Source organism: Hippocampus zosterae, chromosome 5 (assembly GCF_025434085.1).
Source record: "Hippocampus zosterae strain Florida chromosome 5, ASM2543408v3, whole genome shotgun sequence".
Lineage (NCBI taxonomy): Eukaryota > Metazoa > Chordata > Actinopteri > Syngnathiformes > Syngnathidae > Hippocampus > Hippocampus zosterae.
Window position 1 is genome coordinate 19247486 of NC_067455.1, and position 26759 is coordinate 19274244.

General features: G+C 42.7%; 2 protein-coding genes across 5 annotated transcripts in view; one reads left to right on the forward strand and one right to left on the reverse strand.

Annotated features, from left to right (window-relative positions):
- The first annotated feature begins 1917 nt into the window (after window positions 1-1917).
- si:dkey-122a22.2 (uncharacterized) lies at window positions 1918-23230 on the forward strand. Of its 2 annotated transcripts, XM_052064805.1 has the most exons (12): window positions 1918-2084; window positions 2780-2942; window positions 3042-3113; window positions 3233-3309; window positions 3479-3579; window positions 4220-4336; window positions 5528-5602; window positions 17299-17434; window positions 18873-18955; window positions 19041-19137; window positions 19252-21742; window positions 21796-23230. In XM_052064805.1, exons 1-11 carry the CDS (start codon window positions 2043-2045, stop codon window positions 19417-19419), a joined length of 1131 nt encoding a protein of 376 aa, XP_051920765.1. In that variant the 5' UTR covers window positions 1918-2042; the 3' UTR covers window positions 19420-21742; window positions 21796-23230. The 2 variants fall into 2 exon arrangements, with proteins under 2 accessions (XP_051920765.1, XP_051920766.1); XM_052064806.1 differs by lacking the exon at window positions 21796-23230 and having other exon boundaries at window positions 18873-18950; window positions 19252-19401.
- The window catches only part of zfpm2a (zinc finger protein, FOG family member 2a), a 122853-nt gene continuing 118501 nt past the window's right edge, over window positions 22408-26759 (reverse strand). For all 3 annotated transcript variants that reach the window (XM_052064633.1, XM_052064632.1, XM_052064630.1), the window contains exons 7-8: window positions 26291-26518; window positions 22408-25980 (exon numbers count right to left, since the gene is read on the reverse strand). In XM_052064633.1, coding sequence (XP_051920593.1) covers window positions 23435-25980; window positions 26291-26518 — 2774 coding nt within the window. In that variant the 3' untranslated portion in view covers window positions 22408-23434. The remainder of the gene's footprint in view (window positions 25981-26290; window positions 26519-26759) is intronic.

Below are 26759 nucleotides of genomic sequence, written 5' to 3' on the forward strand. Positions count from 1 at the left end.
TCACATGTGAATGCCCAAGCAGTATTTTGGTGAAACCCAAGTGTGGAGTCAGTTGAGACATCCAGTTAACCTACTCTAAGTGATATAATATATACACAACAAGAAAATGGCATTTCATTGATGATGAATGCAATCTGAATAGTTCTCAAAAATATTCTCTTGGTGTTATAGGTTCTTGCAGAGTAAAAGTGAGCTCTGCTCTGCAAAAATGGGTCAGAGAGTAAAAGTGGCATGCATGTGAGAAATATCTAAATAACACATTACAATTTTCACTCACTATCCCCCTTGTTTTGTTTTTTTTTTGTGTGTGTTTTTTTTTTTTACAGACTGTCCCACTACACTAATGAATGCTCACAAAAGGTGCCCTATAACCAAGGATGAAATATACTGTTTGAGACTTGGCTGAATGTCAGGACTGGAGGGGGAGAAGCAACACCTAAAAATGACTTCTGGCCCCAGACATGGCACAAATGGCAAAGACTGTGTCAAGGTGACCTGGAACTGAAAGGATGCCTTTTTGCAAGTGTGTGTACCATATGTGAGCATGTTACACATAGCTTGAAGGAAGGTCAGCGGTTCTATTATTTATGAGAAAGACCTAATTAGAATAGGAACGCGTACAAAGCAAAGAACATTGTCTTCCTTTCTGTTTGTGCTAAGGGACATGTAACATGTTTATTCAAGAATATGAATCAACTGAGTAAACTTTGTTCAAGTCCAAATCTTTGCAGGAATGAGTGGACTTTGATTCCCCCCCCCCCCCCCCCCCCCCCCGCCCCAAGTAATTTTGATTGTCTCATCCTAAACGATGTGGAGTTGGATTTAAACCAAAAATCTTGATCAAACATGTTTATCACCCTCAGTACTAAAACAACCCACCCACGTAGCCTACACATACATTTCCAGCCTGTTAGTGTCTCAACACATGACATTCATTATTATCTGTCCAGCCCAACTTTTTAATGACGAATGAATTCACAGCATGGTTTCAGTTTTCAGTTTCACCTACTAAACTGGGTTCATCATTGAAATTCGGTTTTGTCCAGATCAGAGGTCACCTGCAGAGTGCCCGCAGGTACCATGTAGCCTTCAAGGACCACATGAGTAGCTTTCAGGTCTGTTCCAAATCTATCTCACCAGTGATGAGACATTGTGAGTTTTTAGCAATGTTGTAGAAGTGATCATTTAAAAATGTGAACGCTCAAGAGATTTCTTGATCTAATGTGTTACTAATTGATGTGTTTCCACTGATCCTATCCTCCCAACTCCAAAGAGCAAAGCTATTTATGCACCCGTTTCACTCTGACATCCCTCCTTGCATGCCTGCTGTGTGATTTCGTTCTGGGTGGAGTGCAACTAAAATATACGTGAGAGTGCAAGTTGAATTTCCCTTTGAAGAATTACAATAAGTATAGTGAATTACAATAAGTATAGTCATAAATTAGAATTTTAAGCCGCATTTTCTAATTGTAATTATATTCATAGTTATTTCAGGAGGAGGACATTTTCCATATCTGCAGTCACTCATGGCTAAATGCTTATAAAGAATAAGAGCTGTTCAAGTTGATGGAATTTTTACATGGTGATGATTCACGTTGTAGTCTATGTATCTATAGGCAGAGAACATTGGAGTGAATATCTAGTATACTGCACTGCTACGAAAATTACTACTACGGTACTTCTTGGACTACTACTACTAACATCGAATTCATAGGTTTCTTATTTTTTATTTGACCCATTAATGAATTGAAATGTGTATCTATAAGGGGAGTAGGTAGAATGGTGCGAACAGTTAGGAGGGATCACGTCACTTTTAATGGGAGATTATTTGTTATTTCAGCCCATGATAAAATTATACACTATGTATTGCACTATTCGTTACTCGGCAACAGAACAACGCGTATACCTGAGATGTTTGTCCTTCACCGGCTTTTGTACCACAACCAGGAAACGACTGGTTACTTGGCACCATCACTGGTTACTGGTCTTCGAGTTATTTTCTTCATTCCGCTTACCTGTCGTCGGTTATATTGCTCATCGAAATGAAAAAAAGATCTAACGCCGCACCCGGTGCTGATCGAAAGGTAATGTTGACACTTTCGATTTGGAGCGAACGAGTGAACTTCTAAACGTCAGGAAGCAACACCAAAGTTCTGTAAGAATATTAAAGGATGTGCACATCGCATTGTAGGGGAGTTCTCCGAGTACTCCGTTTTCCTCCCACATTTCAAAAACATGACTGTTAGATTAATTAAACATTCTCTATTGTCCCTAAATTTGACTGTGAGTGTGAAAGGTTCGTCTGTGTGTGCCCTGCGATTGGCTGGCAACCAGTTCAGAGAGTAGCCCACCTACTGCTCGAGGTCAGCACCCGTGGGACCCTCGTGAGAATAAGCGGCTCGGATAATGGATGGATGGGTGAAAATTGAGATATGCACACTATGAGATATGCATTTTCTAACGTTGCTCAGTACTAAAGCTTCCGATCCACAAACTGTTCAGATCAATTACGAATTTATAGAATGTGCCTGAAGTGAGATGGGCTTCTGTTGATTCATGAAACCCAATACTGATGTATTTTCTTTGACAAATGTAAAATTTTCTCACACGGATTTAATGTTTTTGTACAATTTGTTCGCAGTTCAACACTGGATTCTTTTCACAATTGATTCATCTTGTTTTTTTGGATTAATCAATGACTGGGATGATTTTTTTTAAAATTTGCTTAAATTTTTAATATGATTATTTATTCTGGGATATTTTTTATTCTAAAATTTAGGCAACAGAAGATGGACAATGCAGCAAAGCGGAGGTTAAAAGCAAACTTTCTCACAGCTCCGTGCTTATCAACATTGGAAAGTGTTTGCTTTTAATCATCATCATCCCTCCATTCCTCAACTATGCATCGCTGCAAAGAGAAGGACAGATGCTGCTGCCAAAAGGTTTTCAATTACCCCTCCCCGTCCTCCTCATTTCAAGTTTGCTTTGAGTAAAACCGTCATCTAAAATGTTTCATCTTTGTGGTTCGTGATCTTATCTAGATGGCCAGATTGTAGACGTTGGCTTGGGTCAAAGGATGCATCTCTTGTGTAAAGGACAGGGGAAACCAGTTGGTAATCTGTCACATTTTTGTATTTTAATATAATAATGAAAAGTCTGACACCATTTTATGCCGTTAACTGTCTGTATGTGGCTTCATTGTTCCATCGGGTTTACTAATCCCTGTTTTTAGTTATATTAGATGCACCAACTGGAATGTCCTCAGACATTTGGTTTTATGTCCAAGAGAGCGTTGCCACATTAACAAAGGTGAGGAATTAATGCAGTACATTCAATTGATGTCACTTGTAATTAGACAGCCTGGCCCATATTATTTGTCTGATATATGATCATGCTTGCTCGAATTTGATGACCCAATTTTGAAAACCGCTGAAAAAGCTGTTGCCCGACCTGTATGTCTTCCTTGTACTCTTTGCAGGTTTGTACCTACGACCGAATGGGGCTGGGATTCAGCAAGCGGCTGATGAAGAATGAAAGCACAGGGACTGAGAAGGGTTGGGGAATTTCTACAACTGGACAGTGAGCATCTAAATCCTCCAATGTAAACAGCGTGAATAAATCAACATCTATAGTAAACTGTATCTGAATGATGAGAGGATTTATTTTCACAGTGTTCGTACGAAGCCAAGCCTTTGGTCACTTTTTATTGGGTGAAGCTATTATACTAAACCTTAAGCAGAGACATCATTTATTAGTAGAAGAGTTTTTTAATGCTTGAATCTTGTAATGACTTGATGTTCGGCGCTGTGAAAAAGTAATCACTGTTGTCTGATTGATGATCTTTTTTTTCTGGTACATATTTGTCACACTTGAATTTGGGGTCATCAAGCCAATTTTAAGATCTCACACAGCCACCCCAAGCAAATAAATACAAAATACAAAGTTTCGAAATGATTGTTTTATTTATGAAGGGAACTAAAATCCAAAACAATCCGTCTCTTTGATAATGTAATTGCCCCTTTGTTGAATCATGAGTTAAATTGGAATTTTCAACATTGTTGTAAGTCTAAATTCAATTTCACAGGCCTGCTTACAACCAGATTTGTTACATTCCGAGTTAACTGTGATTTTTCAGTTTTTGGACTTCCCAGTTCAGGTTGCTTGTGACCCGATGTTATTTTTACCACAGACATATTGTATGAGTTGTGCTGTCTTCAAGGATGGTGGATGATCTGCACCGTCTGTTGCTGGCTGCTGAGATCACCATGCCTTTGATTCTGGTTGGCTCGGAGATCGGCACGCTCAACAGCAGGTTCTACAGTCACATTCACGACGTGTAGGTTTCAAGAAGGAAATGATTGTTTAGAAGTCGATAAATGCTTTCATCAGTACTCCCCTTGAATCTGCAGAGAAAAATAAATTCTTGGTTCTGCAGTTGATCTTCCATGGGCAGTGAAAAACAAGCTCAAATGAGCAGTTATGAAGCAAGTCGATGTAATAATGACAAACCTGTACTTTCAGGAAATTATTTTCAAAACCAAACTACTGTGAAACATTGTTGTTATAAAATAATCCACATCAATATTCTCGTTGTCCATCTTGTGCAGATTTATTTGATATCAAAGCAACGATATAAACAGTCTAAGTGTATTGTCTATCCACTTAACCTGGAGATTGTAAACATACCGCATCCATCAGTCCATCCAATTTCCGATCCGCTTATCCTCACACGGGTCGCAGGGGGTGCTGGAGCCTATCCCAGCTGTCTTTAGGCGGGGGGCACCCTGAACTTGTTGCCAGCCAATCGCAGGGCACACAGAGATGAACAACCATCCACGCACACACTCACACCTAGGGACAATTAAGAGTATGTTTTTGCATGATTTTGGACTGTGGGACGAAACCGGAGTGCCCGGAGAAAACCCAAGCAGGCATGGGGAGAACATGCAAACTCCACACAGGGAGGTTGGAGCCGGAATCGAACGCTGTACCTCTTATGCACTGTGAGGTTGACGTGCTAACCACTCGACCACCGACACTGCATACATGCATAGAATAAATAGTAGTAATTCAGCCACACGGATACACGATTCATTTTGCGCTGCAATGACGTGACATCATCTTTAGTAAATGTTGCCATGAAAAAAGCCTCACCTCCTTTCCCCCAAATATTTTGACCTCCCACATTGCTCCTCTGTAGACAGGAGACCTCAAAGGATTAGCCCCATTGTGGCAAAATGAACAAATATTCGGACATGCCAGATTTTCATCTTCAGGACTGTTTTTGCTGGGGGGGGGGGGGGGGGGGGGGGGGAATCTAGCCACCTCATAGCTGTCGCATATAAGATGCCAATTACAAAACATGATAATTGCAAAGGTGCGCCTTAAACTGCCAAGAATAAAACAGTAAAACTTTCAGTTTTAAAGGTGAAACGTCAAGTTTCATCTATTCAATGTATGCAGATTACCATGACTGAGAATCGACGCCGTTACACTTACTGTATATGTGTGTTCTCTTTGTTGTCAGGCAAGTGACAGACCTGGTGTTGATTGATCCTATCCCAGAGGACATTTTTGAAGAGGAGCAGTGGAAAGAGTACTGGTGAGTTTATTTTCATATAGGCCCACTTTATATGTACACTTTCAACGTCTTGTAGTTCAACATCAGGAGGTAAAAGAAGATACTGAGGGGTTGTAGGAACAGTGATTTTAAATGAAGATTGAAAGACAAGGAGGAAGCAGAATGGGAGGAGGAGGTCAAGGTCACTCAGCAATTTTTAAGGACATAAAAGAGTAGATAAAAAGTGAGAGGCATGATTGAAGAAAAGAAAAAAAAGAGCGATATCAAGAAGAGGATTAGGGGCAGGGCCGCTAGATTTTCTTGAATCGAGCTCCATACTGTTATTGTCCTTTGTGGGAAGAATAGTTGATTATCTTTGCTGGGCGGACATCATTAGCTTGATTAAATGGAGACAAAAGAAAGTAATTTGCTACTCTCAATCTTTTAGCGTGAAACAGATGAGTGGGGAGCAAGGGTTATGATGTGGTTAAGACACCGTTTTAATGCATCATAAAACTGCTTTAATCCTGCACGTGGATATTACTTGATGTCAATTGGCTTGTCTTGCTTGTCACTGTCACGCCATTTGTCTCATGAAGCAATTACTGTCTTTGTGGCACTCGCTTCTATTATTCATAGTTCTGAGTGCGGGGGTGATGGCGTGTTGGAATGAGCATGATGGAAGATTGTTTTAAAAGATTGGAAGGATATTGACAAGTACATCGTGACATTCAATCTTATGGAACATGAATATGAAAAACACTCATTCATTTATCCACAGAGATTGCAATGTCCATTCGAGTTCAATGAGATTTAGATCAGGCCTCTTACAAACCCCAATTCCAAAAATTGGGATCATGTGATGGATCAATTGCAAGTCCTTATCTATCTGTATATGATTGAATGCACCACAAAGACGAGATATTAAATTAAAAGAGAAATGTACATACAGACATGTATAGATGGTACAAAAATGGGTATGTAAGTTGTTATATATATTTACATGCTGTTACATCACACACACACACACACACACTCAAGTGCTTGATGCAATATTTCAGTTGCTCAACATTTCGGGGTCTCCAGTGCAGCAGTTTGCATTTCACAAATGAATCAATGAAATACATTCCGAAATAACAAAATAAACGAATTGTGTTTCTGTTGGAGGAGAGTGCCCCGCACCAGTGAGTTTGTGCCCCATTACCCGTCACTTGTGTGCAGATTATATATGCATGAATCAAGTCTGATGAATAAATATCCCTGAAAATGTCTTATTTACACGTGACTAAAAGTGGAACAGCAGCATTTTATACGCTGGATGTGTCCAATTATGGTTTGATTAATATACATGAATAGTACATGGCAGTCCCGCCAGAATCCAATTACTGTATAAAGAGGCACTGCTGGAAGGAAATAAAGCAACGACTTGATTTACTCGGACATTTCATCATTACTGTCCGATTTGCACAGTGGAGTAAAATTAGAAACAGGAGTAGGATAAGCAGGAAAAAGATTCTCAGTATGCCTTGCAGATCTCATTCCCGGCATTCCGGTGCCTTTGGCCTGGCATCAGCCAGCTTGATTTAAATCCTTTCATTGTCTGCATAGGCGGCCTGGTAGTCCAGTGGTTAGCACGTCGGCTTCACAGTGCAGAGGTACCGGGTTAGATTCCAGCTCCGGCCTCCCTGTGTGGAGTTTGCATGTTCTCCCCGGGCCTGCGTGGGTTTTCTCCGGGTGCTCCGGTTTCCTCCCACATTCCAAAAACATGCGTGGCAGGCTGATTGAACACTCTGAATTGTCCCTAGGTGTGAGTGCGAGTGCGAATGGTTGTTCGTTTCTGTGTGCCCTGCGATTGGCTGGCAACCGATTCAGGGTGTCCCCCGCCTACTGCCCGAAGACAGCTGGGATAGGCTCCAGCACCCCCGCAACCCTGGTGAGGACCAAGCGGCTCGGAAGATGAATGAATGAATGAATTGTCTGCATAGCTCAATGGAGTCTTCATGTGAGCCTATATGTCTTTTCTGATCTGGTTTTATTAGCTGTTTGTCGTTACCCACAGATAAGACATGTATGCAACAGGGTGCAGGCCTGCGACTAAAATGAAATCTGGGCAGTCCAAATCAGCCCCGGAGATTGGGAGGATTTACACATCAAAGCTTTGTTCATTAACTGAGGCTCACTCTCAAAATGAATTCTGATACGTCCTACCAAATGGATCGCCATCAACTCCCATGAATGGTATTTCTGTGCGTGGGTGTGCATTCGTGTGGGTTTATTTAGATGGACTTATAAGGGGTCAATGTTCTTATGTGGAGTTTTTCTCAGCATGGCATTCATATTCTTCCGGACATTCTTCTTGATGAGAAATAAGGCAGTAGGTCTAGCCTCAGAGATTATCGCATACTCCACTGTGTGTCTGGACAAATTGCATTCAGATGGAGTGATCAGCATTAAGTCAGTTCTGTGCTGCGTTCGTTGTGCAATAGAAGCCCCGCGTCTGGCCCTGAGGGCAGATGCCGTTTAATATTACTGCAGATTTCATCCCTCCATCATTTTCATCCATTGACATTTGAGAGACGGCACATGCTATAACTGTGAGGACCAACGGCGAGCAAAATGGAGTCACCTGTGGTTATGTTAAATAAAGATATGCCTGTGTCTTTTATGTGGGATATTCTTGTGAAAGGCACCTTAACTCATTCACTCCCAAAGGCGTTTTTAAACGTCTTTTCAGACTTGGTCCAGAAATGGCTGGTACTGAATGAGTTAAGCATGTTGCCCAGCCATCAGTTGTGAAATAGCACAAAAAAGCAATTTTCCTAGTTTGACTTTTAGTTTGACGGGAAAAGCCGTAGCAAGTTTCTCCACCCATGACTTGGCATCTAGGCTGGGTGAAGATCTGGCATGTTAAAATGACGAACCGGCTATGCGAAAATTCATTACATCAAGTCCAACTGCAAAGCGCAACTACAGTGAGATGGGCCATTTTTTATCCACTGGTGAAAAGGACACTTTGATTCGCTCCTCTTTCATCTATGACTGCTTCAGACAACAAAGTGTATGTAACGTGTGTCACATGCACGGACCTGCACTCATTGGCAGTGTAAGTTGGCATCTTAGTGCTGAAGTATTGCCTCCACAAGTGAAAATATATCATGGCCTTGGCAATGGCAAGTCCTCCATACATGGGCACGCCCCTCTGTAGAAGGGGACAAAGTATACAGTGGCTGTTAGGCATGAGACAGGACTGCCCACTCCAACACACACACACACACACACACACACACACACACACACACACACACACACACACACACACACACACACACACACACACACACACACACACACACACACACACACACACACACACACACACACACACACACACACACACACACACACACACACACACACACACACACACACACACACACACACACACACACACACACACACACACACACACACACACACACACACACACACACACACACACACACACACACACACACACACACACACACACACACACACACGGGAACATCTTAATGTGTGCTTTAAAGAGAAGGCTAAAGTGGCCTGTTTCAGACAGAAGATAAAGTGAGGGTTTCCTCAAAGCGCTTATTGTATTCCATCAGCACTCATTTTTAAAGATGCGGCTCGTACAAAGCTTTCAGCTTAATCTCTTAGTTAAATCTCTTCACTAGCAAAGTGTTCTGTGTGTGCTATTGCAGTGAAAGTAATTATTCTATCCCGACTCTCAAGACTGGCCGTTATTAACAAAGCCTCCTGCTGGAATTCGACAAACGCTGTCAAAGTGTATTGTAAATCGCAATGAGGGAATTACACGGATAAAGCTCTAATTTTGTCTGGGGAAGAATTCATTTTGAATTCAGGCGTGCCACCACTCGAACAAGTGTGTGTGTGTGTCTGTGCGTGTGTGTGTGTGTGTGTGTGTGTGTGTGTGTGTGTGTGTGTGTGGACCATGAAACTAATTTACCCCATGGGGAATATAATTGCTCGGAGAGCAGAGACCACGGGGAACGCGCCCGTCTGATGAGATGGTCCTTACAAACTAATGACTGCTGATTGATTGGAAAATTCTTCAAATTTAATGTAACTTAATTGTAATGAGTGAAATGCACAAGAGCACCACTTTGGCTTTTTTTCCCCCCATAGTCCCGCAACTCTGTTTAATTTTATCGTTTCATTTTTATCCTCTTGAAGCCTTTCAGTTTTAGGATGAAAGCATGTTTGTATGCACACACACACACACACACACACACGCACACACACACGGAAAAGAGTACCCTTGTTTCTTGAGTTTCCTGTTAATTTTAAATGCCTAGTACCTGTACAACTAAATGCCCATTTGTTTGGACCAATATATCATTCATTCATTCATTCATTCATCTTCCGTACCGCTTGATCCTCACTAGGGTCGCGGGGGGTGCTGGATCCCATCCCAGCCGTCTCCGGGCAGTAGGCGGGGGACACCCTGAATCGGTTGCCAGCCAATCGCAGGGCACACATAGACGAACAACCATCCACGCTCACACTCACACCTAGGGACAATTTAGAGTGTTCAATCAGCCTGCCATGCATATTTTTGGAATGTGGGAGGAAACCGGAGCACCCGGAGAAAACCCACGCAGGCCCGGGGAGAACATGCAAACTCCACACAGGGAGGCCGGAGCTGGAATCGAACCCGGTACCTCTGCACTGTGAAGCCGACATGCTAACCACTGGACTACCGGGCCAATATATCAATGACAACAAAAACAGCTGATTAGACTTGAATTTAAGACTGAAGCTCATTGATATATCTTCCAAAGATTTTCTTGATCAGAATTCAAATCACTTCACAAGTTCAAAGATAAATAGCTATGACATTGCATTGCTATAAACGTTGCTTTTCTGTTGTGTCACTTGATACACTTTTTCCACAAAGTTTTACAATTACAGTTAGCATTCGTAGTTTGACTGTTACCGCATGCAGTTACAGTACTGTCATACTTCTACTGTCATAAATATTGATGCTCGAAGAACAGCTGAGTCTTGAGTTGGTTGTGGTGCAAGAAGGACACCTTGTGCTCATAAACGGCATTGCACATTTTCCTCCTTTTGAGCACTTTAAGATATACAGTATAACATTCGTCCTCGCTCCTCTACTATGTCCTCAGCCACGTCTTGTCATCCATTTCACGGATTTTTAAAGACTATAATTGTTTTTACAATTGGGACGAGGGGTGTTGGATGGCCCAGGCAATGGATGGTCAGAGACAGCAGGTGGGTTGGAGGATTTGTCTTTTGTTACATTTGAAACGTTTTGGCATGATTTTTTTTTTAATTAGGAAGGGTGCTCTAAAAAGTATTGAGTGGTTTCATCATTGATTCTTTTAATTAAAACATTAAAAATTGCCGTTTCAAACGTTATAATCTTGAATGTAGTTAAATTTGTAACATGCAACGATGAAGATTGTACTTCTTATTCTAAATATAAACTTTCTGATGCAAAGTTTTCTTTTTTTTGTTGTTGTTTCCATTTGGATTGTTTGTGAAAATAAATTAAGTGCCTGCCATCATATTATCAATTACATAAAATCTCATAATACTGGCCTTGACTGTGGCACCTTATTCTTGTATTTATGCTTAACGGAACACCTTTCTTGATCTTTATACAATTTAATGCCTGCTAATAAGCCCTGCGATTGGCTGGCGACCGGTTGAGGGTGCATCCCCGCCTCTCGGCCAAAACTCAGCTGAGATAGGCTGCGGCCCTTGTGAGAAAAAGCGCTTCTGAAAAGAGTTCCATGCGTGGCGTGCTACGAACTGGATGGTAGTGTCATTATTTATTTATGTCCACATTTTACAATGTCCTTCAGTGAGAGGGCGATTCTCCTTCTCCTTCAAAAGACTTTGCAATAATCACTTAAGTATCCCTCATGCGTAATAGTTATTGAACCCATGTAATAGGCTATGTTTAAATGGTCTCCGCTCATTGTAATAGTTGGCAGAAACGCGTGTAATAGTTCGTGGTTTTTTTTTTTTTGTGCGAGCAGACTTTCAGGTAATAGAGGACCTGCATATGAAATGAGATGGTAATGAGGAGGAGGGAGAGTGAGGAGGGAGTGGGGGTGGAGGAGCCTTATCGCTACACGGCCAAATTCCGACAGTGAATTGCGCAGTTGTAACAAAAGTAACAGAGCGTCCATTCAGCCTGCACTAATCCAGATGGGAAAGTCAAACAGCAGAAAGTCCACAGCACAAACTCATTTCATCACTTTATTAATTTAGATATTGCCTCCTCGGTCCTGTTGGGAGGAGAAAAAAAAAATCTGAAATGACCAACGACGGCAAAGCGTTTGGCTCTACGTTGCTCCCCCACTTGGTTTCCTCACGTTATCTGTTTAATTCATCCCGCCAATCTTGGCTGTCTTTACCCACTAAATTTCCCTTTGACATGCATGCCTTGCTTCGCATAATCCTCACTTCAGGGCAGAATTAAAAACGGGAGTGGGGTGGGGGGGCAGGAAGAAATTGGACAGGTGGCTGGAGAATCCTTGAAATAAGGTTCAATGCCAGACCCTGGAATGATTGGGCCAGATTTGAAATGGGGGTGGGGGGCATTGATAGAAGTTTTTCTTCCTTGTTATTTTTGGAATCAAGGGGTGAGAAAAGGGTGGCAGGTGGAAAATGTTCAGCCACTTTCAACTCCCTTTCGAGTCAGGTCTAAATTGTACTGCCAGAATGACTTCAGGGAAAAACTGTGGCAAGGAAGATGAAAATGTCAACGTGTCATTTTTTTTCAGGGGTCTGATTTAAAAAGTTTTTCAACAGTGGAAGACTGGAAATGACAAAAGTCAACTTGTTTCATTTCCTGTGTGTACTATTATCAAAATGATTGGGGAGGTGTGCTGTACCAAGTAATAGAACTGCTAAATTGTCTTTGGAAAAAAAGTTATGTGCAACAACTGAATGTCAGTTCTTCATCTGTCCTATTTGATCTATCTGCCTGCTGCAAGAAACAGGTACCGTATTTTCTATACTATAAGGCACACTTAAGAAACATTTCATTTTCCCCAAAGCCGACAATACGCCCTATAATGCAACGCGCCTTATATATGGTGTTGGTAGCAGAATCAGCATGAATCAGGTAAAAAAATATGTTACATGCAATTTGATTGGTCCAATGACTTGTACTTAACCAATCGCTGGGCCGTATACAATCGAGCCAAGACAAATAATGCTTCCAGTGATCTGATTAGTTGAAGCTTTCATATACGTCCAATCGCAGAGCTGTTTACAATCGGAAGATGGAAAGACTGATCGGGAGAGCTCGTGAAAACTCGAAGATAAGGTACCTGACCCCCCCCCCCCCCCCCCCTAAAATGTTCTCAACGGATTTAGACTATTCACAAAAATGATCAATTTAAGAAATAAAACGGCGGATTTCCGTGTATCCGCGGAAAATTGACATCCCTGTGAAAACTTGGATCCAAAGTATGGAAAGTCTGGCCCAGTTCAGGAATAAGACAGTGACTACTGTCCCCTGGTGCTTGGTGGATGATCTACGGTGTGTTGGCAGCATTTCGGGGCAGGCTGTGCTGCTTGGCACGGCGTTGGCGACAGAGAGCGAGCGCATGGCACCATTGACTGGGCTCCACCGGCTGAGACCAGCCAATTCAGAGCACCACTGAGCTAAGACCGATTAGGTCTCCTGAGTTACAAAATTGCAGCGCTCTTCTTTCATCACCCAGGAAAAAAAGGGGATTTTTCATTCCCCAGGCAAATGTATTTTATTTCTTTCTTTCCCCAACTGAGAAAGTTTTTCATTCCGGACTGCAAAACTCTTGTGTGATGCTGCCCGTCATAGAGACGCGACCGTCCCTCCTGGAATATTCCTTTCAACCAAATCAGTCAGGTTTTTGAGATATTTTCATTTAATTTTGTTTGACTTGCTTGTACAACGGCACTTTTACCACGCATTGTAATTTATAGCAATGACATTTCAGAAAAAAAGTCCACCTGTTCCTAACCTTCAATTCATAAATATGACAAACTACATTTTTATTATTATTGTTGTTATTGTGGTTGTTTTTGCGATAAAAACATGATATGCTAGAGAAAAAAAAGGGGGCAGAGTTGGAATTAGCAACAAAAATGTTACTGAGAAAAGTTGAGTTGCAAAAAAATTGAAGAATTTATTTAACAGCACAATTGATCTGTTGATTGTTTTTTCGGTTACTCAATGAATAAGAAAACAAGATTTTAAAAAAATGCTTTCATGTAAAAGCATTTCCGGTTGACAGTGCAGAAAATTCATCGACATAAATTGATGACGCTTCAATTCCTGGTTTGGTGTGTAACATGTCAGAAAATGTTGTCATCATTGTTTTCCAAAGTCCAAATTGGATGTTTGTAAAGAACTTATTTTGAGGAAACGCAAAGATCATTTGTCAGCTTTCATGGAGGACATACAGCATACATCTGAGACTATTCAGTGATGTGAGGCTGAAATTCAGAGGACTTGGACAACGTGAAGTGAAACAATGTCTTGAAAGGATTAATTGATTATGAAAAGTGTTGTCAATCAATTGGACAGTCAAGTACTAGTTGATTAATTCAGTAGTCGTCACAACTCTCCTGTTTTTACAATTCTTGTTTGGAGCGACGCTTCAAGAAACTCAACAGACTAAACCATTACGACTCATGCAATCTTCTTCAACCTGATTGATTTTAACTGACCGATTGGTGGGGAAAAAAAAACAGTTTCAATCATTGCCCCGCATCAACACGCACACACGCACACAGTAAGATATGGGAAGTAGGAATATGTTAATTCCTATGTGAATTCTTAAATTGACCGTTGGTAAAATGTGGATTTGTAATGATGTCTTGAAACAATTCTGAATAAACAACAAAAAAGAAAAAAAAATCACAAATACTTTGAGGACAAAAAAAAAGATAACAGTCCACATGTACTTTTTGAAATTGGAAACAACCAAATTGTAGAGGTGCAAAAATTAATCGTCAACTCATGGATTAGGAAGTTAAATCAATTATGTCAAATAATTGGAGTTGTTTAGTACCTTTTTTTTGAAGATTTAAAATTGTTGAAACGGTCGGAAAAATTTTCAGAAACGAATATTATCCAATATCTGGAGTGGTCCATGAAAGCAGATATTTGTGTTAGATTTAAAAAAATAACCCTTTTACTTCAGAATGTAATGATCAATATATTGTTAATAACATGCTACGAACCAAACTAGTAACCGGATCATTCATTTGTGCATTTTCTGCACTGTCAAATCGAAATAAAGTCATGTTTTTCATTAAAAGGGTTCAGATTCAGAAAACTTTATTTATCCCCGTGGGGCAATTACAGTTGTGCGAGAGCGGCTTATTATAGAGACAGTCAGAGCAAAGGAAAACCATGGGATGAGAGTGGGGCTGTAAGCTTTGCACTTGAGGTAGTGGTTCCAGCAACAAAATAGTATCGCACATCGAGCAGTATTCCACATTAAATATGGGGTGGAATTCAAAATATTCCCCCCCCCCATCAATTAATCAATAACAACATCTACACTTTAAATTATTTATTAAAATAATCATTGCATCACTCCAAATAACCAAAGTGAATTTTCATGCATGCAAGAAATGTACTTAAAGTGACTGCAGTGATTTATTTAATAGGGGTGGGACTACTTGAAACATTCATTGGATGAATTAGTTGCTTTGCAGTTCATTCATCTCATTTTAATAAGATCAAAATATTTAACTTGATAAACATTTTCTTTGTCATCGACTTCGATTATGGTCAATGATTAGACCAAATGATTTGGAGTTGGTGAAAAAAAAACGGAAAGTTTCAGAATCCGTATGATTTGTGCGATACGGCCAAACACGTAAGATTCACCACAAAATCCGTATGAACTATGGCTAAACCGTATGAGTTGACAGGTATGACACATGAGCATAAACAACAACATTCAATCAAGTGTACCATTTCTATCGAGGGTGCAACACACACACACACACAAAACATTGGTTGTCGTACCATTTTGAACAAGGTGCAGTAACAGGAATATGATTTCAACACGCGTGCCATGATGAGCAACACCCAGAACGAAACAGAAAAATAAGGTAGACACAAGAGTTTGAGAGTTTGTGAGAAGGATTTCCTGCCTACCTGAGTGGGAGACCTGACGCAAATGCACGGGATGTACTTTTGCAGCCCGTTAGCTATCGTAGCTCACACGTACCGTTTTAAAATTCTTCTTTCGGCTGTCCAGTTTGCCAATCTTTGGAAGTGCCATCGGTGAATTGTACATGAAACAAACTTGGACTGATAATAATAATAAAAGCTATATCGCAACAGCTCTGATCGCAAGCTGCTATGGCAGACTGGTGAGTGCTAACAACTTCCGCTGAAGCAAGTCACGTCACCGTAGGTTGAAGGTGGCCTACTTTATTTAATTATTTGGGTTTTTTTTTTAAATAGTTTTTGTGAAAGTGAGACTAATAGGATGCAGTATGCATTAACACAAAACGTATATGATTAACATGCAAATAGACACACTAATGTTTGTTCATTTTTGTTGTTGTTGTTGTTGTTTCCTTTTCTCTACACCCCTCACAAGGCGAGCTACTGGTCGATTGCGATTGATGTAATGGGCACCCCTGTCTTAAGTCATGATACATGTTATGATTCCTCCAGGAGGAATTGAACTGACACACGACTAGGTATTTTCTGTCGCAGACCATGCGGAGAACCAAATTGCACCCATGCAGGCATGTAACGACAGATTCCGAGTGAAAGAGGGCCTCAAACAGTGCTGCGGGACTTGAACTGGGGGGTTTGGGATGATGCCTTACTCATGGATTCGCTCCTTCATCTGTAACTGCTTCAAACAACAAAGTATATGCAAGAAAGTGGTTAAGATTGCACGATTGTCTGTGTCGAATGTATCGTCTTGCATTATTTTGTCATTTTATGTTAACTTTTCTTTTGATGGCAGCGCGGACACCCGTGTGTAGTGTGTTTCCGGTAACGCGACCGACCGCGAATTTCTACATAAAAAATGCCGACCGTAAAGTTTTTTTTTTCCAAAGAACGTTCTACATTTTTGTGTTGAGCGTTTACATCGTTGCAAACTCTCGTGATATTCACGTTGAGAGTGTGCGTCGTTTGCCCCGTCGTCTTTCAACAACATTGAATCACGGCGGCGGCCGCGATCTCCGACGACAGTTTAAACCGCGTTTTCTGTTACAGTCGCATGCTCGCACCGTAATGTTAAGAAAATAGCATCCATTGATGTATCGAAAAAATTCAGCGAACGATATGATGAACATCGCGGGCTGAGTATAAACCATGTGAAAATAGCACAGTGTCAATGTGCCAACAGTGAATTCTAAAAAAAAAGATTTTTTAAAAAAAACAAATTCGTCCTACCTAGCGACCCTATGCTTAAATTTCCTGTTACCTGAAACACACACTCTTTTTTGTTTGGCCCAATTACAATGATCTATATTTACCAGTAAACTGATCCATTTTCCCCATGTACAGTAGATAAGAAAAAAATATGATTATTGATTTCTTTTTCGCTTTAGCACAATGCAAAACAAACAAACTAACAAACAAACTGTTTGGCCAAAAACGTGTTCAATTACTGAGATTTTTGGGAGCTTATGCAAACATTTCAAGATTTCGAGTTTTTTCCCCCCCCCTTCAGGTATGGTAAGCTGCTGCCATCCCTTCAAGCCAAGCAGTTTTCAGCAGCTTCCGGGCTGAGCCGTTTGCTGATTATCCTGGGAGCCATTGAACCAACTATCAAAGAAAATGTCTCTGAGGAGATCATCCAGAGGCAGGTCAGGCAAATGTGCACTCTTGAACACACACTACAACAACACAAGCCATGTAAGAGCATTCCCTACAGGACCTGATATTGATTATTCCAATTCAGGAAGAAAAGGCTGAAAAATAGATTACGAGGTGTTTTGGAAATGCGCAGGAAATTGAATGCTACAAATCTTGCAATGAGTGTGACGCAGAACCATGTCTGCGTCGATTTTATTTCATTTTATTTTATTTTATTTTATTTTTGTCTTTCGCCCACATGGAGGTGTTTGCGAGCAATTTATTCAGTGCTGCCATTCTGCCACAGGGTGGGGCTGTTTGCATGACTGATCGTCGCTTGGCCTCAGCACTTGGTTTGCGGCCTTTTGTTTCCAAGCGTGCAGCAAATGTGAATTTGGAACGGCGACAATACCAGATGTCATTTTTAAAAGCCTGAGAAATTGAACATGTTCCTGGAGACTCCACTAGCCACAAATGTCTCCTGATATATTCTTGTTTTCAAGTCAGACGTCGTTTGTACAGTTAGTAAGGCAGCGGCAGTTCATATCAAACCCCGTCTTAAATGAGCTTTTAGGCATGGGAAGGTTCGCCGTCAGAGCCGCCGCGCTTGGAAAACAAAAGCAGTGACATTTATACATTAATAAGGTCCTAAAGGCAGTGCTTTCTGGTGTGACACAATCCGTGGACTGAGACCCTCTCCTTTTCTATCTACCCGATGTTGTGTGGAGCCGGGCTATACGCTCACCGGCCACAACATTAATTCCACCTGCAATTTGGCATATCATCTACGAAATAATGACACCACAACAAATGCAATGCTAACCTCCATGTGTCTTTTTCACAAGGAATGCTTTCAATACTTCTCTTCCATTACTGCCTATTCGACAGGAACCGTTGTCCCCGTTTTTGTTTTATTATGGCAACTTGTGTGTGCCATCGGTCACAATCAATCATCCATGCCACACGATCAGCATTTTCATCCACTGTCTTGATGATGCGGTGACGTGTGCTGGTGGGTGAAAATGAGCAGTTGGTTTCATGTCCTTGTTCCCCGCCGCCAGGCTCCCACCCACAATTTGATGGCAGTTGCGATGCGGGACCTCCTTAAGCTTTTCAAGTATTACAGTTGTTGCCAAGGAGATGAGGACCTCATTGTGCTTGAATTATTTCAAGGACGAAGAAAAGGGTTTTGTGGACACGCCAGTGAAGGTTATAATGCGCACACGAGCTGGCCAAACTCAGTCGAGCATGTCGTTCATATCTGAAGAACAAGTTCTATAGCCACTGTTGAACTGAACTGGAGCACCGTTGTTTGCTGCGACATTATCATCACCCCATCTGATTGCATACCAATCTTGGACGATAGATAGGCTCAGTCATTTACCACTTAAAACATGTGCCATGTTCGCTTACTCTATACCGATGATGTTTCTTTTCTGTCTTCACTAGAAATACATTTTAAGCAACCCTGCCCATCAGAGCAGTGCTGTGGATGAATATTACTTTATGAATGAAAGTGCAGCTCAAGTAAGGTAAACTTATTTTGTCAAGGGAGGTGAAGTGAGTTTAAAAACAACAACAACAAAAAATAAACATCCTTTGTGTTTGTTTTTAAAGGGACATTGTGCGATATAAGCCTCTGTCGAGCAGGACCTCTGTAAGCGTGATCACTGGGGATTCCTTTGACCAACAAATCCCAAATCACCTAAATCAAGTGAGTCTGTTTACGGAGATTTTCTCTGTTGCCTTATATCGAATATTCTATGCTGAGACTAACGTCTGGACAATCATGTAAAATCTGTGATGAATGGTCTTTTTCCTGTACCAGATGGTATCCAGGCTTCAAAAGAAGTTTCTGGAGGAGTCCTACCCATCCGTCGATCACATTCACATAAAAGGAGTAGACCGTCGAATGATCTACAAGAAGCCATCTGCCATCAGCCACTACCTCAGGAAACTAGTCAGCCAGCGACAAGCCAAACAGCAAAGCCACTGACCCATGGCCAAGATTAAAAAAAAAAAAAACAGACTTGGGCAGAACCAGATATATGATGTTGTATAAGTAACATTCAAGATATATTTTACCTCAAGATCCTTGACAAAACCAGTGAGGTTTGTCATGTAATCAATTTTATTTTCCCCCCCCCATCCCCCCAACAACAATTTTTTGCTGCACTGCAAGCTTCAGTTGAGGATAAATAATTGGAGGCTCTACAAGCTTAATGAAATATTTGTACTCTGAACATCCTTTTCTTATTCCAGCTTCTCCACCTAATTGACCAATCGAAAGATGCAGAAACTTTTTCGATCTGCACAACTCAAAGGGAAGAACAAAATCTTTTCATGAGGGAAAGTGAATTCAACAACTGAGAGCCTCTTCTCACTGGGGATGTGGTTGTATTCCAAATCAACCAAATACATTCCAACTCATGTTAAATGGCAGTCAGCACACACCTGCTGCTGTAACCCCTGAATGGGTAAAGATTTTTTTTTGGTTGGCTTTTCCTGACAGTCACATCTTACAACACTAGATATGGTCCACAGAGAGCTTCCACAGCATCAGGGGATCTCATTTTTCAGTCAGCAGAAGGGTATGAAAGAATGTCTCAGGCATTAAATATACAGTGGAACACACAAGACAGTCATGATCAAGAGGAGAAAATATGGCGCTATGAACAATGTCAGTAAAATGTATGCAGCAGGAATTTCCAGCAAGCGCTTGCTGTTTAGTGCCCATGACAACAATCATCATTTTTTTTTCGGAGCTAAAGGGTAAGGGGTGTGGCAATATGAAAACCTTATCTTACCTAAAAACAAAAAAACAGAAATCTCCCAACGGTTAGAAAAATGTCTCATGGGCCATTGAAACCAAGGTTGAACTGTGCTTCCATACTTTCAAAGCACAGCTCATATCTACAGCGAAATGTGGTGCTATCATTATGCTTTGGGACCGATTTCTTCAGTTGGACCTGCGGCCTGGGGCGTGCAGAGGACGGGGGCCAACGGGGAGACATCCACAGCCCCTTCCCCCCCGCACCTCTCCAACATCCTACTCTAGACATACAGTAAATTATGTAATTTGGTGCATGGGGTTTGCCGATCAATAATCTGCACATTTAATCTGCAATGATAGAGGGGCCATATACTTCAAGAAAGGTCTATCCACACACATTTCCCACCTGTTTATGAAAATATTTCAAGGCATGTGCCAGCTTGAAGTGTGTGGTTGGAACGAAAACCTCACTCAACCCGCTTTCTAGAATGGTTTTGCGCTGATCTGGTGACCCAGAATTTTAGCTCAACGATCAGCGTGCCCAAACCAAAGCTGTGGGTATAATACCTGAGAGGGGTGCACGCTGTCACAGGAAAAACGACATTGCATGTTGAAGGTCTTGCCCACCCACCCTTTGGTCGACAAAAAAAAATTAAAAAACGAGCGTTTCGACTATGCTTTGCAAGCACATGCCTGCGGACTTGGTCAAAGTAGAGCAGTGGTGCCCAAACATTTTGGACCCAAGATCTACTTTTCGATCAACCCGTTACGCACGCACTAACACACACACATGCCATGATGAGCAACAACCATAACGGGCCCTAAGATGAACGAAACATAAAATGAGTTGATGAGTTTGTTAAAAGGAAATCACTGCCTACCTCAGTGGGAGACCTGATGTGGAGGCATGCGAACACTTTTGCAGCCTGTTCACTATCGTAGCTCACAGGTACCCTTTTAAAATGTTTCTCAGATTGACATTCTTTGCGAGTGCCATTGGTGAATTGTACACGAAATGAACGTCGAGTGATAATAATAATCATACTATCATAAAAGCCACATTGCGATAGCTCGAATCGCAAACTTCAATTGCAAACTGCTGAGCGCTAACTTCCGGTGAAGTAGGGCACCCGCCACCTTAAGTTAAAGGTGACCTGCTTTCTTTTATTTTTTTACATACTTTTTGTGAAAGTGAGATTAATAAGATGGATAGGGTGCAGCGTCTATTAACACAAAATATATATTACTAACATGCACAGAGACATAAAAATGTTTCTTCGTTTTGGGTTTTTTGTCGTTTTTATTTTTAATAAACACCTCTCGTGATCGACTTTGGACCAGTCCACGAGGTACCTGTCGATTGCGATCGACGTAATTAGCACCCCTGAGGAAGACGGAATTATAAAGCAGAGCTGGTCCAAATCCCAGCCAGCGCTTGCACAAAACCGTTTGGCTTCTGCTTAAAAGCTAATCAATGTAAACGAAAGCCTACTAGAAGAAGTGAACCTAGTTTGGTGTTCATCAGATGCCCTCTCCATGGAGGCAGGTGTTGGCTGACTCCCATTTGACACGAGTTTGACTGTACATCTATTTGGTTAGCCTCACTCTGAACACAGGCACATTCCCAGTTTGAAGAGGGTGAGGGTTATGCAGCCACTTGGTCAGTTATTTTGTTTTACTTGTCCATGTAAAAAAAAAAAAGAATAATTGAGTTGTACATGTTATCGATCACTTTTATGGTGAAAAAATATTTTGTTTTTATTCTTGGTGTATCTGCAAAACAGCATTGTTTTTAATTTGGTCAGTGAGGGGTATGATATTTATAAGTTCCTTGAACTTAAGCATGGTTCTTTTAAATATCAATTGTTACTTTATTTTGAAATGGGTCAATTCTGTTTTAAACATAATGCTAAAAAAAAATGATGCCACAAAAACTTGGCATTTGAACAGGAGTGTACAGACTTTTTATCTACTGAATTACTACACTGAATTCCTCTCATCGTTTGGATTCTTTTCTGCCATCTGTCATTTCATTAGGTTTGAGTCAGATGACAGCCAGGCATAGACTTCCGAAATGGATAATTGAATTCACTAATTTGAGAGTAAATATTGCACATTTCTATACTGCAATGATTTTGGATGCAATTTAAGCTATAAATGGAGTCCTTGCAAACAAAAGCTGAGGGTAAAATGAAAAGCCGACATCAGTAGTTCATCCTGAGGATTTAAGTTTAATTATGACACCACATCAAAATAAAAAATTCCAACAGATTTGGAATTTAATTCCATCCATATACATGCATAGCAACAACATTTTAAGAAACATGTTCTCCCATTATCAGGACACTGGAATGATAATCAGTATTTCCACTGACCTCCCACCCATGTTGTTTGTTAGCAATAAACATAATTCTTTTGTTTTGTTTTTTTTTGTTTACCCCGCAGAGGGGTTACAAATAATTATATGCACAGTCCCCATTTCATAATACTGCTTTTAGTAACGTTTCCCTCATTTACAAAGTATTGCATTGAGAGCAAATTTTCAAAAAGGGAGACCAAAGTGTATCATTCAACGGAAATACAAGTACTATACAAGAACGCTGCCATCCTTATGAAAACGTCCACATCTGGCTTGAAGAAAAAAAGACAGACAAACAGCCACATAGGAATGCAAAGCCGCGGGTATATGCCAAAATGTGAAACGCATCGTTGTGCCTGTTGGTCACCGCCAAGTGGTGAACACTTGGTCAGTCGCAGTCTGCAATCTACATTTGGGGCATATACTGAAGTTGCTACAGCAAATAAGAATACACAAGTGCCTCAGTAGCTAGTTTTGTGTCTAAAATGCATCTCATTTTTGTATTGTTTCATTGAGCCTACCTTACAATGTAAACAATGTGTGTGCTACACAAGAATGACTATACAATAACATTACAAACAACTCTGATAGAAATTTCATTTGAAGTTAAATTAAAATCACGACCCATTAATACTGATTGTGAAATAAATTAATATGAAAGTGGCACCGATAGAATTCTTGATTCGTTTTCTTCTCGTTTTCCTTCTAGGTTGTTGCATGTTTACGTCATAAAAGGACAGCAGGAGCCTCTCTTGATTGTCCTCGAGCAGTTCTTAGCACTGCGTGATGCACGATTCCAGACGCAAACAGTGTACCAAAACAAAAGTCAGAAACAAGGGCAAATGCGATGGGGATTGGGAGGAAAGTGGTTTTGTCTTCTCATTTCACATGCTCCGCAGCATGTGACGAGCAGTAAAACTTCTTATGGGTAATAAAGTTTGACAGGTTGTTGAACTGGATATCGCAGAGGCGACAGTACTTGCTACTTCCGGAACCGTTCATCCCTTTGTTGGCCGGGGGTGCCGCATCCTCGTTTGGGGACTTGGAGGAAGGTGACATGTTCTCGTTGGAGTCTGCTGGGTTCTCCCCGGCCCACGTTGGGGAGGGATTAGTTGCTTGGCCATCTGGCTGGGGCTGGTTCTCCTGTTGCGGCGCCGCGCCCGAACGTTCTTCCGGCTTATGTCCCCCGTTGACAATGACCATGCCTCGGTTTTTGGGCAGCAGGGGGAGAGGCTCCTTGCCAGGATGAGGGCAGCCATTAGCAGCGGGCTGTTGGGTCGCTTCCCTCGCTACTCCCGCCTCACCTCCGCTTCCTGCCCCATTAACACCCTGCTCCTGTTCACTGGCCTCTCCCTGCATCGCGGATCCTCCGCTCACATAGTCGGTGGGCTTGATCCCAAAATACGGCGATATTTGCTCAGAACCTTTCATCTTCTTTATTGCTCCGGGATAAAGGCAATGGGGCAGATACATGTTCTTGTTTTCATCTTTCGATGGCATGAGCTGGGCTTCAGCAAAAGGCTTGAGACCTGGCACGGGTCCCAGGTGAGGTGGGAACAGGCCACCGTTTTGCACCATCACCTTGCCGTTCTTTTCACATTTGCTCGGGCTCTTATCGTAGGTCTCGCCCGTGTTGTTGTTGTTGCTGCTGCCTTCGCTCTTCACATCTGCGAACATGGTCGTGTCCAGGCTGCCCGTCTCGTTATGCCGCGGCTGTTGGTGCGACTGTTGGGACTTTTGAGCGGTCGCGGCAGCCGTAGCCGGGCAAAAGTTCTGTTTGTGTGCCAAGTAGTTCTCCACTTTATTAAAACTTATTTTGCAAACTGCACATTCGTGGTAGTCCAACAGTCTTTTTGGAGAGCTACACGTCTTGTCAGAGAGGAGGGAACACTTTTTGCTGAGATCAATTGGGGCATCCAACTCTTGGGGCTCCGCTGGGCTGCATTTGGGAGTCAAAATAGGTTTAGTGACAGTCAGAGAGGCCTCCAGGTGTTTCGGGACCATACCTGGAAAGATGTCGCAGCGGGGGTGGAAACGGTCGCCGAGGCCGTCCGCAGCTTCTTGGGACGTACAGGGATTCATAGGATGGATGCCGAGGAAACCCGGCTGTCCCATGGGGGGCCTTTGATGGTCCGGATCCGGGAGGCACAACTCGTACATCTTTCTTCGCTTACGAGTTCTCATGTTCCTCTGCATGGAGGGCACCTTGTTGGCGGACATGCGCTTCATGGGCGGATCGTGACGAGTGGCGCAGTAGTACTGCTTGTGCACCATGTAGGTCTCGTGGCGGCTGAAGGTGATGTTACAGGCTTCGCACGTGGTCTTGCTCGGGTCGTTGTCGCTCTCGACGAGACCGCCGGTCCCGGGGCTTTTCCCCTCGATCTGTTTGCCGTTCAGCCTGTCCTCAACGCCGGTCGGCGTCGAGACCTTCTTCACCTGCCCCGATAGCTCCTTGTCAGGCCCTTTGGCGCCGGCATTGATCAGGTCCAACACACTGGAGTTCAGGCAGGCCGACTGCATGAGGTGACTGTCGCCTTCAGCGGGGTGGCAGCCGCTCAGCATGCTAACAGATGTGTGGCCGCTGTTAGGGCTCACTGACTCGGGGACCTTGTCGGAAAGGGCGGAGAAGTCGGGCGACTTTGCCAGGTGTTGCCAGCGGCTGTTGCAGTAGTGCTTTTTGTGGACCAAATAGTTGTCCAGGTTGCTGAAGGTGATATTGCATTCGAAACAGGTGGCTCCTTTGGGCATAAGAGGGCTGTAGATGACCGGCGGGTAGCTGTTCCCTCCGTGACGCAGTCTCCTGTGAACGAGCTCGGACATTTTCGCTAGAATCTCGGAAGCCTGGGGCACCACTGAAATGTCTTGGGAGAAAGCGAACTGAGACAAGAAGGGGCCCATGGGAAACGTGGGCATGTTGTGCTGCACGGGGGAAGAGGCCAGACGGGGGCTGGAGGGCTCAGATTTGATCCGAGTGTACGAGAAGCTGGCTTTGCTGCCCGCGTGGGCATCTCCCTTCTGAGCGGACAGCGCGGGCTTCTTTTCAGCCTTGTCGGGCTCTCCGTCTGTGCCGGTCTCCTTGTTGAGGGCCCCCTTGGGGCTCCCCAGCAGAGCATCCTTCCTGCTGGCCAGCTCGGTGCAGGCCTGCTGCTGCTGTTGCTGCTGGAGGCTTTCCTCAGCCCCCCTGGGGGAAGGCTCGGTGGTGTCGCCTTCCCTGTGAAGTTTGTTGCCATGGCCATGTAAGTCCTGATGCTGTAAGAGTTCCCTGTGGCTCTGAAAGCTGATATGGCAGTGATTGCATCTGAAGGCCGCCTGTGACAGGTGAGACATGATGTGATGCTGGAATGTAATAAGAGAATCTGCCGTGTGGTTACAGATTGTGCATTTCAAGCTGGTGCCAGGAGGGAGGCTCTCTTCCATTTTGACACCTGTGAACGAGATAAAAAGGACAACCTCAGAATCTCGGCTCCCGGTTCCCCGGTAGAGTGAACGGTACAAACCATCAAACACTCATGCGTTATGCCAGGGAGATCCCCATGCACTTGAGTAATTTATTTATTTTTTTTAATTTGCTGAAGGATATATTGTCAGCGATGCTAGCTGACATGAGGAGAAGAATATGCTGTAAGTCCAAAATCCTGTCGCTTTCTAGATTGAAATTGCGCATTCCTCAAACAAAAGGGCTAAAAATGCAAAGTGAATCCGAATGCATCGTCTGTCGTGGTTGCTGCGACTCACCACTGTGTGAGGCGGTCAGGTGCAACTCCAGTGCCCTGGCCCCTGAAAAGGTCTTGCTGCATTGTGGGAAGGGGCACGCACTGGATGTCTGGTGGGCTCCATTGTCATTGTCTTCAACAACCGTCTCAGGTTCCCTTTGCCGCCCGCTGCAGTAGTACATCAGATGGGCCTGTAGATTCCTCTCACTGCGAAACCAGATCCCACAAGCTTTGCAGGGGAAGATGTCCTCTGGAGGGACACAAACAGCAAGCTCGTAAAGATTTTGAAAGGGTACAGGGACGAGATAAAGAAAAACACTGCACTGTCCCGTGGCCTGCGCGACGCTTTCCATTATCGACAGTGCTGCTTCCCAAAGCCGACGTCCCAAAGTGTTTCCTTCCAATTTCTCGCTGCCGCATATTGCTGCACTGCTCCCACTGGGTTTGTGCCCTTTCTCAAGGGCAAAAAAGAACACTGGACCATCTGCTTA

What these genes read in the sequence shown, in the direction of transcription:
- si:dkey-122a22.2 (XM_052064805.1), top strand. Translation starts at nt 2,043, where the DNA reads ATGAAAAAAAGATCTAACGCCGCACCCGGTGCTGATCGAAAG. An exon ending in GGAATTTCTACAACTGGACA is followed by an intron (nt 3,580 to 4,219) that starts GTGAGCATCTAA and finishes GCTGTCTTCAAG; the next exon opens with GATGGTGGATGATCTGCACC. An exon ending in GAGCAGTGGAAAGAGTACTG is followed by an intron (nt 5,603 to 17,298) that starts GTGAGTTTATTT and finishes CCCCCCCTTCAG; the next exon opens with GTATGGTAAGCTGCTGCCAT.